This window comes from Mus pahari, chromosome 3 (assembly GCF_900095145.1).
Source record: "Mus pahari chromosome 3, PAHARI_EIJ_v1.1, whole genome shotgun sequence".
In the NCBI taxonomy this organism is placed as follows: domain Eukaryota; kingdom Metazoa; phylum Chordata; class Mammalia; order Rodentia; family Muridae; genus Mus; species Mus pahari.
The window spans coordinates 113,924,797-113,938,160 of record NC_034592.1 but is presented as its reverse complement, the minus strand read 5'-3'; the positions used below and the strand labels follow the sequence as shown (position 1 = coordinate 113,938,160).

The 13,364-nt window shown below is 41.5% G+C and overlaps 1 protein-coding gene across 3 annotated transcripts in view; it reads left to right on the top strand.

Moving 5' to 3' along the window:
* The window catches only part of C3H20orf194 (chromosome 3 C20orf194 homolog), a 122,705-nt gene that overhangs the window by 22,293 nt on the left and 87,048 nt on the right, over window positions 1–13,364 (top strand). For all 3 annotated transcript variants that reach the window (XM_021192496.2, XM_029536920.1, XM_029536921.1), the window contains exons 4-8: window positions 1,418–1,542; window positions 2,953–3,049; window positions 5,145–5,251; window positions 7,823–7,900; window positions 11,443–11,541. In XM_021192496.2, the coding sequence (XP_021048155.1) occupies window positions 1,418–1,542; window positions 2,953–3,049; window positions 5,145–5,251; window positions 7,823–7,900; window positions 11,443–11,541 (506 nt within the window). The remainder of the gene's footprint in view (window positions 1–1,417; window positions 1,543–2,952; window positions 3,050–5,144; window positions 5,252–7,822; window positions 7,901–11,442; window positions 11,542–13,364) is intronic.

Sequence of the window (13,364 nt, the reverse complement as noted above, 5' to 3'; positions counted from 1 at the left end):
GAGAGAGAGAGAGAGAGAGAGAGAGAGAGAGAGAGAGAGAGAGAGAGAGAGAGAGACTTTTCTTCTCTCTGTACTTTTCTCACTCCGCCAGTTCCTAGCATGACCTTGTTAGAAAGAGGCCTAGTGGCCCTGCCATCATCGGAGCCATTGAGCAAAGCCCATTTCTCTTTTGGAATTATGACTGTGTTCATTTTTGACACTCAGGCTACTTTAATATTTCTGCCCCATTCCATTTCCTGTCTCATGGCTCTTGGATTTGCCTGAGTTTCCCTGTAAACTTGGGGAGTCATCACTGTTGATCGCTGTCTCAACCTGTAATCTGTTGGTATGTTTCCAGAACTTCGCTCGCTTGCCTGTGTTTCCTTCCTCCCAGCCTCTTCCTGTGTGCAGAGCTCACTGCTGTACACAGCAGCTGTCCTAAAACTGACACGCAATGTCCAGGCTCACAGTTGCTTGGAGTCAAATGACCCTCTGCACACGGATTTTAGGTACTGGTTTTAGTGTAGAGTCCCTGACATATTGATGCTGTTTCTTGATTGAGTAGTCATGGTATTTCCATTTGATACTTATCTCCTCATTGATAGTGCATTGTGAAGCCAGGTGTGGTGATGCTTGCCTGTAATCCCAGCACTTAGGAGAAAAGGCAGGAGGATTGCTGTAAATTCAAGGCCAGCCTGTTTACACAGTGAATTCCAGGTCAGCAAGGGCTAGATAGTCTAAAAAATGCATACATACATACATACATACATACATATGTAGCCAATCCTAGTGGCACAGCCCTGAAATCATAGCTGATTGGGAGGCTGAGGCAGGAGGACTGCAAGTTCAATGGCTCCCTGAGCTATATATTGAGTTCAAGGTCAGTTGAAGCAACTTAGTGAGACCCTGTCTTAAAAAAAAAAATGAAATGGGCTGCGGGTGACAGGTTGCTTGCTGAGTGTGTGTGTAACCAAGGCTTTATCTCGGGGAATGTAGCCAATGTGTTACCAGTCAGTAAATGAGTAACACGGCCAAGCCTGGTACCCCAGCTCTGACTGTTGAACTTTGCAGTGCAGTTTCAGGAATGAACTCTGCTCTTTTGACTTATTTTGGGCTTACACTGTCATATTTGGAAAGCCACCATAGGGGGAGCATTGCAGAGGCAATAGAAAATCCTTACTGTCCACGCCTGACTATCGCTTGATTAAATAATTACCCATTTAGACTTTTGTTACATTGTTTCTGAAATAGCTGTATGTTTTGCTTTTGAAGTTTTGTTGTTTGTTTGTTATACTAGAAATGGACCCAGGGCCTGGCCATGCAGACGCTGACTTGCTTGACTACTGTCTTGTGTTTAAGGTGGAGTTACTAATTTCCCGAGCAGAAACTGAAGGAAAGGCTTCTGACAATTTGGTGTTTTGCTTTTTTCTTCTTGCAGATGTGATTTTATTGATTAAATCAGATAGTGTCCATCTGTACTGTAATCCCGTCAACTACTGCTATCTTTTGCCGTACGTGGCACACTGGAGGAACCTGCATTTCCACTGCATGACGGAGAATGAGGTGAGGAGAGAAGACAGGATAGGGGCTTCTTTCAGGAAAGGTTGGTTTGGAACAGAAGCCCCTTTAAAAACATGCAGATCCTGTGTCTGAGCATGCGTGCACAAACGTGAATATCCAAGTGGAACGCCCTCTGCTGTGAGGCGCTGGGTTGTCTGCCTGAAGGAGACGGCAGGGCTTTCACTGGTTTCTGAGCCCCCTCTCCCGTCCTGCCTCTCCTTCTCCAGCCTCCGTCTGTCTGTCTGTCTGTCTGTATGTCTGTCTGTCTGCAGGACGACTGCTCAGAGACTGCTCTTACAGGCTTTCCAGCCTGCAGCCTGAGGGCACTGCAGGCAGGAATAGCTGTAAATGTTGCTCAACACAAACTTGAAGGTTTACTTAAATGGTTATGGGATCTTACTGTATGTTTTATTTTTGTTTATTTTGTTTGAGACAGGGTCTCACTGTGTAGCCTTGACTGGCCGGCAATTCAGACATCTGCCTACTTCTCCCTCCCAAGGGCTGGGATTAAAGGGACATTCTGTCAGCCTTGTAGAATATTATTCTGTTGATTGGGCAATTTTTTGTTTTTTGTTTTGTTTTGTTTTTTCGAGACAGGGTTTCTCTGTATAGTCCTGGCTGTCCTGGAGCTCATTTTGTAGACCAGGCTGGCCTAGAACTCAGAAATCCGCCTGCTTCTGCCTCCCAAGTGCTGGGATTAAAGGCATGCGCCACCATTGCCTAGCGATTGGGCAATTTTTTGAGTGAGTCTAAACTTTATAGTTGGCAGAGTTGGATTACAGTGTCAAAAGACCTGACATGCCTGCAAAGGTTAGAATTGTCCTAAATTTTGTGACATTTTTATCTGGGTTTCTTGGTGTCTCTCTATTTCTGTTTCCCTCTGGGTCCTTTTGAAGAATATGACTAGAAAGCAAATTGAGATTTTTCTGCCTGTAATGAATGTCATGGCAATTTCTACCCAGTATTGATTAAGAACATTTCTTTCCATGTGATTATTTGGAACACTTGGAGGAATAGGTTTTATCTCTTCCATTTAAGTCACAATCCATTTTGAGTTGATTTTTGTTTATGAGATGCAGAATTGGAGACTATTTTTGACCAACAAATAGGAAGCCATCCTTCCCTAGTTGGGAATAGTTCTTTATAAATGACATTTAAGACAGTCCCTGAGGCTGGTGGTGCTGGCTCATGCCTTTAATCCCAGCACTTGGGAAGCAGAGGCAGGTGGATCTCTATGAATTTGAGGCCAGCCTGGTCTACAGAGAGAGTTCCAGGACAGCTGGGACTGTTACACAGAGAGACTGTGTGTGTTGGGAAGAGGGGGGAGATACAGTCCCTAAGAATATACATAGATAATGTGAACTTTAAGTGATGTATCTCATTAGAGTCCATTTTTCTTTTAATTTCCCTTAGTATGAAGATGAGGAAGCAGCGGAAGAATTTAAGATTTCCAGCTTTGTGGACATGGTTCGAGACTGTAGTAGAATTGGTATTCCTTATAGCTCCCAAGGTGAGTATCTGACGGCAAGCCATGTAAGAACCTTGTTTGGGGGCTAAAGAGGTAGTTAAGCTACGAGTGCTGGCTGCTCTTCCAGAGATCCTGAGTTCAATTCCCAGCAACCACATGGTGACTCATATCTGGTGCCCTCTACTGGTTGCAGGCATATGTGCAAGCAGAACATTGTATACATCAATCAATCAATCAATCTTTAAAAAAACATCAATCAATCAATCTTTAAAAAAACTAAGAATGTTGCTTGCTTGGATGGTATGAGGATTGAATGTTCCTCTTTCCTGATAGATATTTGGCTGGAAAACCATTTGGCCTGTTTTCACTGAGGAAAAGGATCAAACAGAATGAAATTTAGGAACTCTCTTATACAAGCTCCTTGTTCACAACTGTGAAGTTACCACAATAACATTCTAAGCTATCTGTGGTCAAGGAGAACTGATGAGGGATTTAGCACAATTAACATCTAGTCTCTATTACTTATTACTTATAGATATAATGTGTCTTTATAATAGAAAATTATAATTTTAAAAGTAGGCTTATGGGGCTGGTGGGATGGCTCAGTGGGTAAGAGCACCCGACTGCTCTTCCAAAGGTCCGGAGTTCAAATCCCAACAACCACATGGTGGCTCATAACCATCTGTAACAAGATCTGACTCCCTCTTCTGGAGTGTCTGAAGACAGCTACAGTGTACTTACATATAATAAATAAATAAATATTTAATAAATAAATAAATAAATAAAAATAGGCTTATGGAGCTAGAGAGATGGCTAAAGGCATATACTGGTCTTTTAGAGGACCTGAATTCAGTTCTCACCAGCTATATCAGGCAGCTCACAACTACTTGTGACTCCAGTTCCAGGGGATCTGACTTCATGGGTGCCCTCACACACACATACATAATTAAAATAAGATAAATCTTTTTAGCGTATACCTTTAATCCCATTCACACTTGAGAGGCAGAAGTAGATAGCTCTGTATAAGGATGAGGCCAATTATGGTCTACATAGTGAGTTCCAGGCCAGCTAAGGCTACATAGAGACCTTGTTTCAAACAAGCAGGCAAGCAAAAAAAAAAAAAAAATGTTTACAGTAGCAGTTCTTAACCTGTGGGTTGTGACCCCTTTGGAGGTTGCATATCATTATGTCCTGCATTTCAGGTATTTATATTACCATTCATAACAATAGCAAAGTTACAGTTATGAAGTAACAACAAAATAAGTTAATAAATAACCATAAACTTATGTTAGAGGTCACTATAACGTGAGGAACTGCCAAATATCCAAAAAGGGGTCAACATTAGGAAGGTTGAGAACCACTGATTTAAAGGGAAATTCAATGTAGAATACAGGGGTGAATCAACAAGTTTATCAGTGCTGATATTGTAGGAAGGAAAAAAAAACCCTAAATATTGAAATTATTTTTACAAAAAGAAGGCTTATTTTTGTTTTGTTTTGATACAGGATCTCACTGTGTAGCTGGCTATGTAGACCAGGCTGCGCTCAAACTCCAGAGATCCACCTGCCTCCATCTCCCAGGTGCTGCTATTAAAGGAGAATGCCATTACACCTGACCAGAAAAGAAACTTTTTGAGCCGGGCAGTGGTGGCGCACGCCTTTAATCCCAGTACTCAGGAGGCAGAGGCAGGCGGATTTCTGAGCTCAAGCAAGTCTGGTCTACAAAGTGAGTTCCAGGACAGAGCTACACAGAAAAAAAGAAAGGAAAGAAAGAAAGAAAAAGGTTTTGGTTTGGTAGTTTTCCCTTGAGAAAGCTGATTGGCTGGCTTTAGATAAAAGAGCCATCTTTTGGTTTGTTAATAAACATACTAAACATACTCACTAAATGGTACAAATCAATTGTAGTAGAGTACTCTTTAAAAAAAAAACAAAATGTAAATGTACTGTAGAGAGATGTGAATTTTTAATACTTGCTTGTGATTTAAATTTTTCTTGAATTTCACTTTATATTTTTAGTTTCAATATCTATTCCTCCTATTATCTTGGTAACTCTAAGAAATGACTCCTGTCTAACCACGTGAGATTGGGCCCAACTGTCCGGGGTGCTATTTGATGGGTATTGGTGTTGATTCTTCCAGGTCACTTACAGATATTTGATATGTTTGTGGTAGAGAAGTGGCCAATTGTCCAGGCCTTTGCACTTGAAGGCATTGGAGGAGATGGATTTTTTACCATGAAATATGAGGTATGTGTGAAAACTAGTATGTTTGGGTCTTGTCACAAAGTGATTGTGCATTAAACAAACCAATCCAAGATCTCACTATGTAGACCAGGCTGGCCTGGAACTTCCAGAGATCCATCTGCCTCTGCTTCCTAAGTTAAGGGATTAAGGGTGTGTGTCATCATGCCTGGCTTTGAAAGAGATGGAGTGTGCAGTGTTCTGTATTTCTTGCATCTTGGAGATGACCAATAAATGTCTTTTGAGAGAGGTTAATAGGTGAGATCGAGTCTGGAAAAAAAGAGTCCTCAGGGCAGGTTAGGGAGGGTGCTCTGGTATGTTAACCGAGTGCCTGAAGGCATCCATCTGTTCCTATCTGATATGACCTGGCCCAACAGAAAACCTGGCAGGAGAAGCATTGTCATACTAGAAATGGGGACATCCTGGTATAGTGTACCTTTAGAAGCAAGTCACAGGGCTAACATCCCGAGGAAGTATGCAGGGACTTGCCTGGCAGGCCCCCACACTCTCTAAGGCTCTTTGTGGATTTCACCTTTCTGTCAGATAGGATTACTATAGTTACAGAGTGAAAATCAGGCTTGGAGAGTTTCCCTTGAAAGGTACAGTAATTCCCAAGGAAATTGGAGAGAATCGGGCCACAGCAGACAGAAAGGAAACCATTTACAAAAATGGTTATATTTGTTCTATCTTGTCTGAACTATGCATATATAGAGTGCCTTCTATACATCACACACACACACACACACACACACACACACACACATACACACACACAGTTCCTACAATGATCCTCTCTGGTAGGTACTTTTTTTTGTTTACCTAACAGAGGGGTCAAACAAATATTCTCCAAGACACAGAGCTAGTGAGAAAGTGACTGGCTGGGAAGACATCCCCTCACTCTAAAACCTTTGAAGGGTTGATGTAGACTTTTACCATGGGATGGGTTGTGTGGAGGAAGTAGCAGATATCATATGAGACTGTAAATCTTTAAGATCCCTGTCTTAGCTAAACATGGTGTATGCCTGTAATCCCGGGCAAATTGAATCAGGAAGATCACTAGTTCCATGCCTGGTTGAGTTCCATAGCAAGATCCTATCTCATGTGTGTGTGTGTGTGTGTGTGTGTGTTGAGACAGGGTCTCGGTTTGTAACCTAGGCCTCCCTCCCTCATTTAGGATCCTCTGCCTTCTGCCTCTCAGTTACAGGCAAGCGCCAACACGCCTAGCATGTAACTAATAACGGTCACTATTTTTCCAAGTATTCCTCCTTTACCTCCATCTCATTATCTCTTCACTTCCCTCTGTCCCCCATCATAGTTTGCTCATATTCAAACTGTGACAGCAAGCTTTCCTTAGCCTGGGCTGCACAGAGAGACCTTATCTTGAAAAACAAACCAAAACAAGATAAAATCATCAGAGTACCTAGGATGCAAACATAGATAAGCGGGCTCTTAAAGAATATTTTCTTCACATAGTAAAGTTCAGTAGACTGGGGAAAGCTGAGTGGGTTACTTGGATCTTAGAGGTGACTGTGTCGTCTTCTGCTCTCAATATTTGATAATTTTGGCTTTAGAAGAAGGAAGTGCAGAGAGGCTCGGAGTGCTGTGGGCACTGCACTGCAAGGGACATCTGCACAGGCGAGGAGAGAACAGTGGTGGCACTGCTGGGAACCCTGGAGTCAGCAGAGTGGGTGGGACTGTTAAAGTTCAGGATTGAATTGCTGAACCCAGTACTCAGAATGTATGAGTTCAAGGCCAGCCAAGTGTACAGGAAGCTCTAGGCCAGCCAAAGCTCATGGCGTGAGATAGACCCTGTCTCAAAAAAGGCAAACAAACCAAAGCAAAGATAATGCTAGTGAAAAATTGGAGCAGTAGGTACACCTGACGGGATAGAAGTGTACTTTACCTTGGAGAGATAATATTTGTATGATTTGATATTATAAACAGCTAATGTGTGTATAGAGAGAAAGTGTGGGACGATAATAGAGAAGACCTGCATCTTTTCAAAGGTTAATACTTTTAAGTTTATAAGAAATAGACATCTTTATATAAATAAATCTAGACATAAATAACAAAAATAAAAAAAACTTAGAGTTTTTTTATGAGACTAATGTACTTTCTAAAAGGATAAAGTTGAAGAATTAAGTTTTTTATTGTAAGCCTTTTTATAGTTTGATTTTTAAAAAACTATGAGCATATTTTAATTAAAATTACAAAGAAAAAACATAGTGTGTATATGTATGTATAAATGCGTATGTGCCAGCATTGAATGTAATCAGATGATATATGAAGATTCTGAAAATAATTTTCTTGAATGAGAAAGCATTTATTAATTTGTATAGGGTTAAATAAGATTAGTAAAATTGTGGTTTATTCTAATAGAATTAATAAAGCCTTGTTTTAACAATAAATACAGTTAACAAAATTCATAATTTAAAAATAATATAATAAAATTTCAGTTTATTATTCTAGTAACACTATTTATTCCAGTATAGTAATTTTTGAGTCTCAGAAGCTAAGAAGTAATTGACCTTCCTAGTGATTGACTTAATGATTGCAGTGTTTTGCTCTCTGTGTCAGTTGCAGGACGTGAGTCTGAGTCTGTGGAATGTCTACAGCAGGATGGATCCTGCGTCTCTGGAGAACATGCTTTCAGAAGTAAGGAGCCAAACTGTAGTCAACATAATCATGTTCAATTATCTAGGCAGTTATCCACCAAAGGTATTTAACTGGAAGAAGTGCAAGGTACATCTTAGTTTGCTTTAATCAGAGTGGAGCATCTCGTCCTAACCTGGGAGAATTGAGGCTTCCTTCCCCTGAGGAAAACCTGCTAAAGCAGCTGTTTGACCTGAAGACTTTTGGTTATTTTTTCCCCTCAGGGGGAAGGATATTATACTGGACTTTAGTAAAAAACAATGCAGAAGTTGTCTTGTAACGTGAAAGATTAAGATGGCAAATTGCTCTAAAAGATCAAAGTTTGGAAGGGAGGTGCCAGACTTGTCCTATTGCCTAGACATCCTGCCTAGGTTCCTGTAAGTGCTCAGCAGTGTCACTGTCTCACAAAAGCTATTCTAGATAGTCCTTAAACTGGGTGTGTCTGTGCTCGACTGAAGCCTTGTTTACAAAAATGTGTCCACCCTAGAATGTAGTTTTCCAACTCGTGCCTTTTCTGCCAGCATTGGGAGATGCACGGGCTCCTGGAGCTCTGAATTCAAGGCCAGCCCCAGTTAAATAAAGAGTTCCAGACCAACCCTGACCACACACTCTGCCTCAAAAGAAATAAAGACAACCAACAAAATCTTGTGGTGGGGGCCAATGAGATGGCTCAGCAGGTCGGAGCACTTGTTGCCAAGCCTGAGGGCCTGTGTTCGCTCCCTGACATCCACAGAGCAGAGAACCAGTCTCACAAAATTGTCCTCTAACCTATAAAATAAGTAAGTAAATGGTCATCGTTACCAGGGATGTGTCACTTATACTTTGTACTGACCGTTTCAAATAGAGTAGAATAGATTATGTTTATTGTCATTTATATATATATATATAAACAGTAATTAGAAAACAAAAGAAAAAGAGTCCCTCCCTACGACTGACTGATCTACTTTGAGGTTGCACTGAGAAAATTAGAGTCGGCTCCTTCTCTGCCCCCCCTCCCTCCTTCTCTAGCATTGCCAGAGATTATGTCATCATCTGGACTTATTGCTGCTTCTCACCTATAGCCAGCCATTTCTTTTTATTTATTTATTTATTTATTTATTTTTATTTTTTTATGAGATACTTTCTTTATTTACATTTCAAATGCTATCCCGAATGTCCCCTATACCCCCCCCCCGCCCTTGCTGCCCTACCCACCGACTCCCCCTTCTTGGCCCTGGCATTCCCCTGTACTGGGGCATATATAGTTTGCAAGACCAAGGGGCCTCTCTTCCCAATGATGGCCGAATAGGCCATCTTCTGCTACATATGCAGCTAGAGACATGAGCTCTGGGGGGTACTAGTTAGTTCATATTGTTGTTCCACCTATAGGGTTGCAGTACCCTTCAGCTCCTTGGGTACTTTCTCTAGCTCCTCCATTGGGGGCCCTGTGTTCCATCCAATAGCTGACTGTGAGCATCCACTTCTGTGTTTGCCAGGCACTGGCATGGCCTCACAAGAGACCACTATATCAGGATCCCTTCAGCAAAATCTTGCTGGCATAAGCAATAGTGTCTGGGTTTGGTGGCTGATGATGGGATGGATCCCCGGGTGGGGTAGTCTCTGGATAGTCCATCCTTTCATCTTAGCTCTAAATTTTATCTCTGTACCTATATCCTTTCATGGGTATTTTGTTCCCTATTCTAAGGAGGAATGAAGTATCCACACATCAGTCTTCCTTCTTGGTTTTCTTGTATTTTGCAAATTGTATCTTGGGTATTCTAAGTTTCTGGACTAATATACACTTACCAGTGAGTGCATATCTAGTGACTTTTTTTGTGATTGGGTTACCTCACTAAGGATGATATCCTCCAGATACATCCATTTGCCCAAGAATTTCATAAATTCATTGTTTTTAATAGCTGAGTAGTGTAGCCAGCCATTTCTTTGGAGAGCTCCTGTGTGTTTAAGTGAGGAGTAAGTGTGGAGGCCACAATTTAGTTTCATACTACGATGAGCTTTGTTTCTAGTTCCTTTGGGCAGAAGGAAATAAAAGTAAAAGGATGAGAAAAAAGGAAAATAGATATTTTTTAATTAAATTTACATTTTATTTACATTCCAACATCAGCCCCCTCTCCTCCAGCACCTCCCCATGCAGATATTACCCCCATTCCTCTCCCCTTCTCCTTTGTAAAGGGGATCCTCCTCTAGGTATCGTCTCCCCACTGCCCCTTTCCTCTCCCACTGAGGCCAGACAAGGCGATCCAGCTAGGGGAACAGAATCCACAGGCAGGCAATAGGTTCAGGGACGGCCCCACTCCTGTTGTTAGGGGACCTGCACGAAGACCAAGCTGCTCATCTGCTACAAATGTGCAGGTGCCTAGGCCCAGCCCTTGTATGTTCTTTGGTTGGTAGTTCATGAAGTCTCTGGGAGGCCCCAAATGTCCAGGTTAGTTGACTCTGTTGGTCTTCTTGTAGAGTCCCTGTCCTCTTTGGACCCCTCAATCCTCCCCCAAACCCTTCCATTAGACTCCCTGAGCTCTGTCTAATGTTTGGCTGTGGGTCTCTGCATCTTCACTGTTTGCTGTGTGGAGCCTCACAGAGAATAGTTATGCTAGACTTCTGTCTGGAAGCATAACAGAGTAGTATCATTAATAGTTCTTGCCCATGGATTGGGTCTCAAGTTGGGGCAGTCATTGGTTGGCCATTCCCTCAGTGTCTGCTCCATCTTTGTCCGTGCACATCTTGTAGGTAGGACACATTTTGTGTTGAAGTTTTTGACCTTAGCCATTCTGATAAGTGTAAGGTGGAATCTCAGGGTCATTCTGATTTGCATTTCCCTGATGACTAAGAATGTTAATTGTTTTTCCTTAGAATAGCAGAAAGTTGAGTCTATAAATTAAAGAAGTAGTCAGGCATGGTGATACTTGCCCTTAAAAATCCTGGTACTTGGGAGGCAGAGGCAGGTGGATCTCTGTGAGTTTGAGGCCAGCCTGGTCTCAGAGGAAGTTCCAGGCCATCTAGGACTATATTGTGATATCCTTTCTCAAAAAAAAAGAATGAGAAAGAAGAGGAAATGGAAGAGAAGGTGGACAAGGAGGAAGAGGAAGAAGAGGAGGAGGAGATAAAAACAAAAAGTTATTTCATGTCCCAGAGAGACTTTCTCCAGATGGTCAGTACTGAGCATAGTCCCCTCTCCTTTTTGTCACATACAAACAGAAAGTGGTAAATGTTCATTTAGCAGCCATGAACAGATAAAAAAGTAAGATTCAGGCTAATTCAGATTTCTTTTTTTAATTTAATTTATTTAATACATAAGTACACGTACTGTATCTGTTTTTAGACTTTAGACACACCAGAAGAGGGTGTCAGGTCTCATTATGGGTGGGATTTGAACTCAGGACCTCCAGAAAAGCAGTCAGTGCTCTTACCCACTGAGCCATCTCACCAGCCCCAGATTTCTTTATTACAAAAACTAAATAATCCATGTATAGAATAGCCTAGTATTTCAGGTAAGTTCATGATTCTTGTTCCCTTGTATGACATTCTGTTTGTTTGCTTTTAAATAGGACCTGGCGGTGTTTGAGCATCAGTGGACGAGCTTCTTTGCTAACTTTGATACAGAAATCCCTTTCCTGCTGGAACTTTCCGAATCTCAGGCGGGTGAGGTACGTAAGTAAAACATAATAGAAGAAAGGAAAATGATAAATGTATTATTGTTGTTATATTATTATTTTTGTTGTTATTATGTGGTCACTATGTGACCCTGATTGGCCTGGAACTTAAAGAAATAAACCTGCCTCTTGCCCTTCCAAGTGGTGGAGTAAAAGTCATGTGCTACTATGCCTGACTTAGTAATTTTTTTCGAGATTCACCAATGTAGAGGTTTGTTTTGGTTGTCATTTCTATAAGTCATGTTGTATGTTTCATAAAAGAAATTCCTCCCATGCCTGTAAAGAACAAGTGTATTCAAGCCTCTGGTGTCAGTGCCCTATACCCCAAATAGTTTTCTTATGCCCACTTCTCTATTCAGCATGTGGTGTCCCCAACCAATAGTTATGGAGAGTGCTAGTTAGTACTTATATACCTCTGAATACTGGTTGAGCCCCTTGGTCACAGTGCCGTGGTGTTGTTCCAAGCCCACATTGGTAGTGAGTTACCAGTTACCTGGTTCAGGCTAAGGCACCTTCATGACTAAACTGAATGTCTATTTTGAAAACTAGGGAACAGAATAGTCACAAAAACTATTCAACAGAAAGACTCAGAAGAGCCATCTTGAACTTGCCTTTGAGCCTCCCTGGGGTTTAAGCTATCACTATCTTCATTGTACCACAGTGGCACAGAACAAGCCCTCACCTGACCATTGTGAGGTGACCTGGAACATTTTACACACACACACACACACACACACACACACACACACACACACACACACATACACACACACACACACACACACACAGTTTCTATATATTGTTATACATTGCTGCTATTATTCTCAAATACCTTAATAGTTAGGAAAGAATCTTACCTATTTGTTTGGACTTTCCTCTGGTGCTCTGCATTCCTATGTATGGACCAGTATTCTGCTTGGCATCTTCCTCCTCTAAGGATGTCCTTTAATGTTGTTTGTAATTAAATCTTATGATGATGAATCTTTCAGCTTCAGTATGCACAAGGGAACATAATAGAGAAACATAGTTTTTTGTTCCACTGTTGTTTGTTGGAGACAGGATCTCACTATTGTGTGGGGTAGCTCTGAACTCATTGGCTTGCTGCTTCTACCTCCCTGGGATAATAGATCTTGGGTATCTTACTATTGCCATGAAGACACCTTGACCAAGGCACCTTACAGAAGAGTTTATTGGGGGTTACAGTTGCAGAGGATAGGTAGTCCATAACCATCATGACAAGGAGCTTGGCAGCAGGCGGGGCATAGCACTGGGACAGTAGCTGAGCGCTCACATCTGAGTCACATGTAAGAGGCAGAGAGACACTGGGAATGGTGTGGGGTTTTGAAACCTCAAAGCCCACCGCGGTGACATACCTCCCCCTAGTCCTTGCCAAACAGTTCTACTAGCTGGGGACCAAATATTCAAGTATCTGAGCCTATAGCCATTCTCATTTGAACCACCACAGATGAGAATCACCACTCCCAGCTTCAACTACATTTCTGAAATATGCTTTTGCAATGTATAGGCAAAATTCTGTAGATTCTAGGTTAATGAGGTTTTTTTCCCTTCAGTACTCAAATGATGTTCCTCTGTTATCTACTTATTCACATTGTTTTGTGAGTCTTTTGTCTCAGTCTTTCTTCCTGTGGATATAGGTCTTTTCTCCTCTGGCACATATTAAGATTTCTCTTTCTTTTTTATTTTGAAATCATAATTACCATTTCTTTCTTCCCTTTCCTCCCTCCAAACCCTTCCATATACCCTTCCACACTCTAATTTAAACTCAGGGCTTTTTTTTTCCTTTTTTTTTTTTTTTT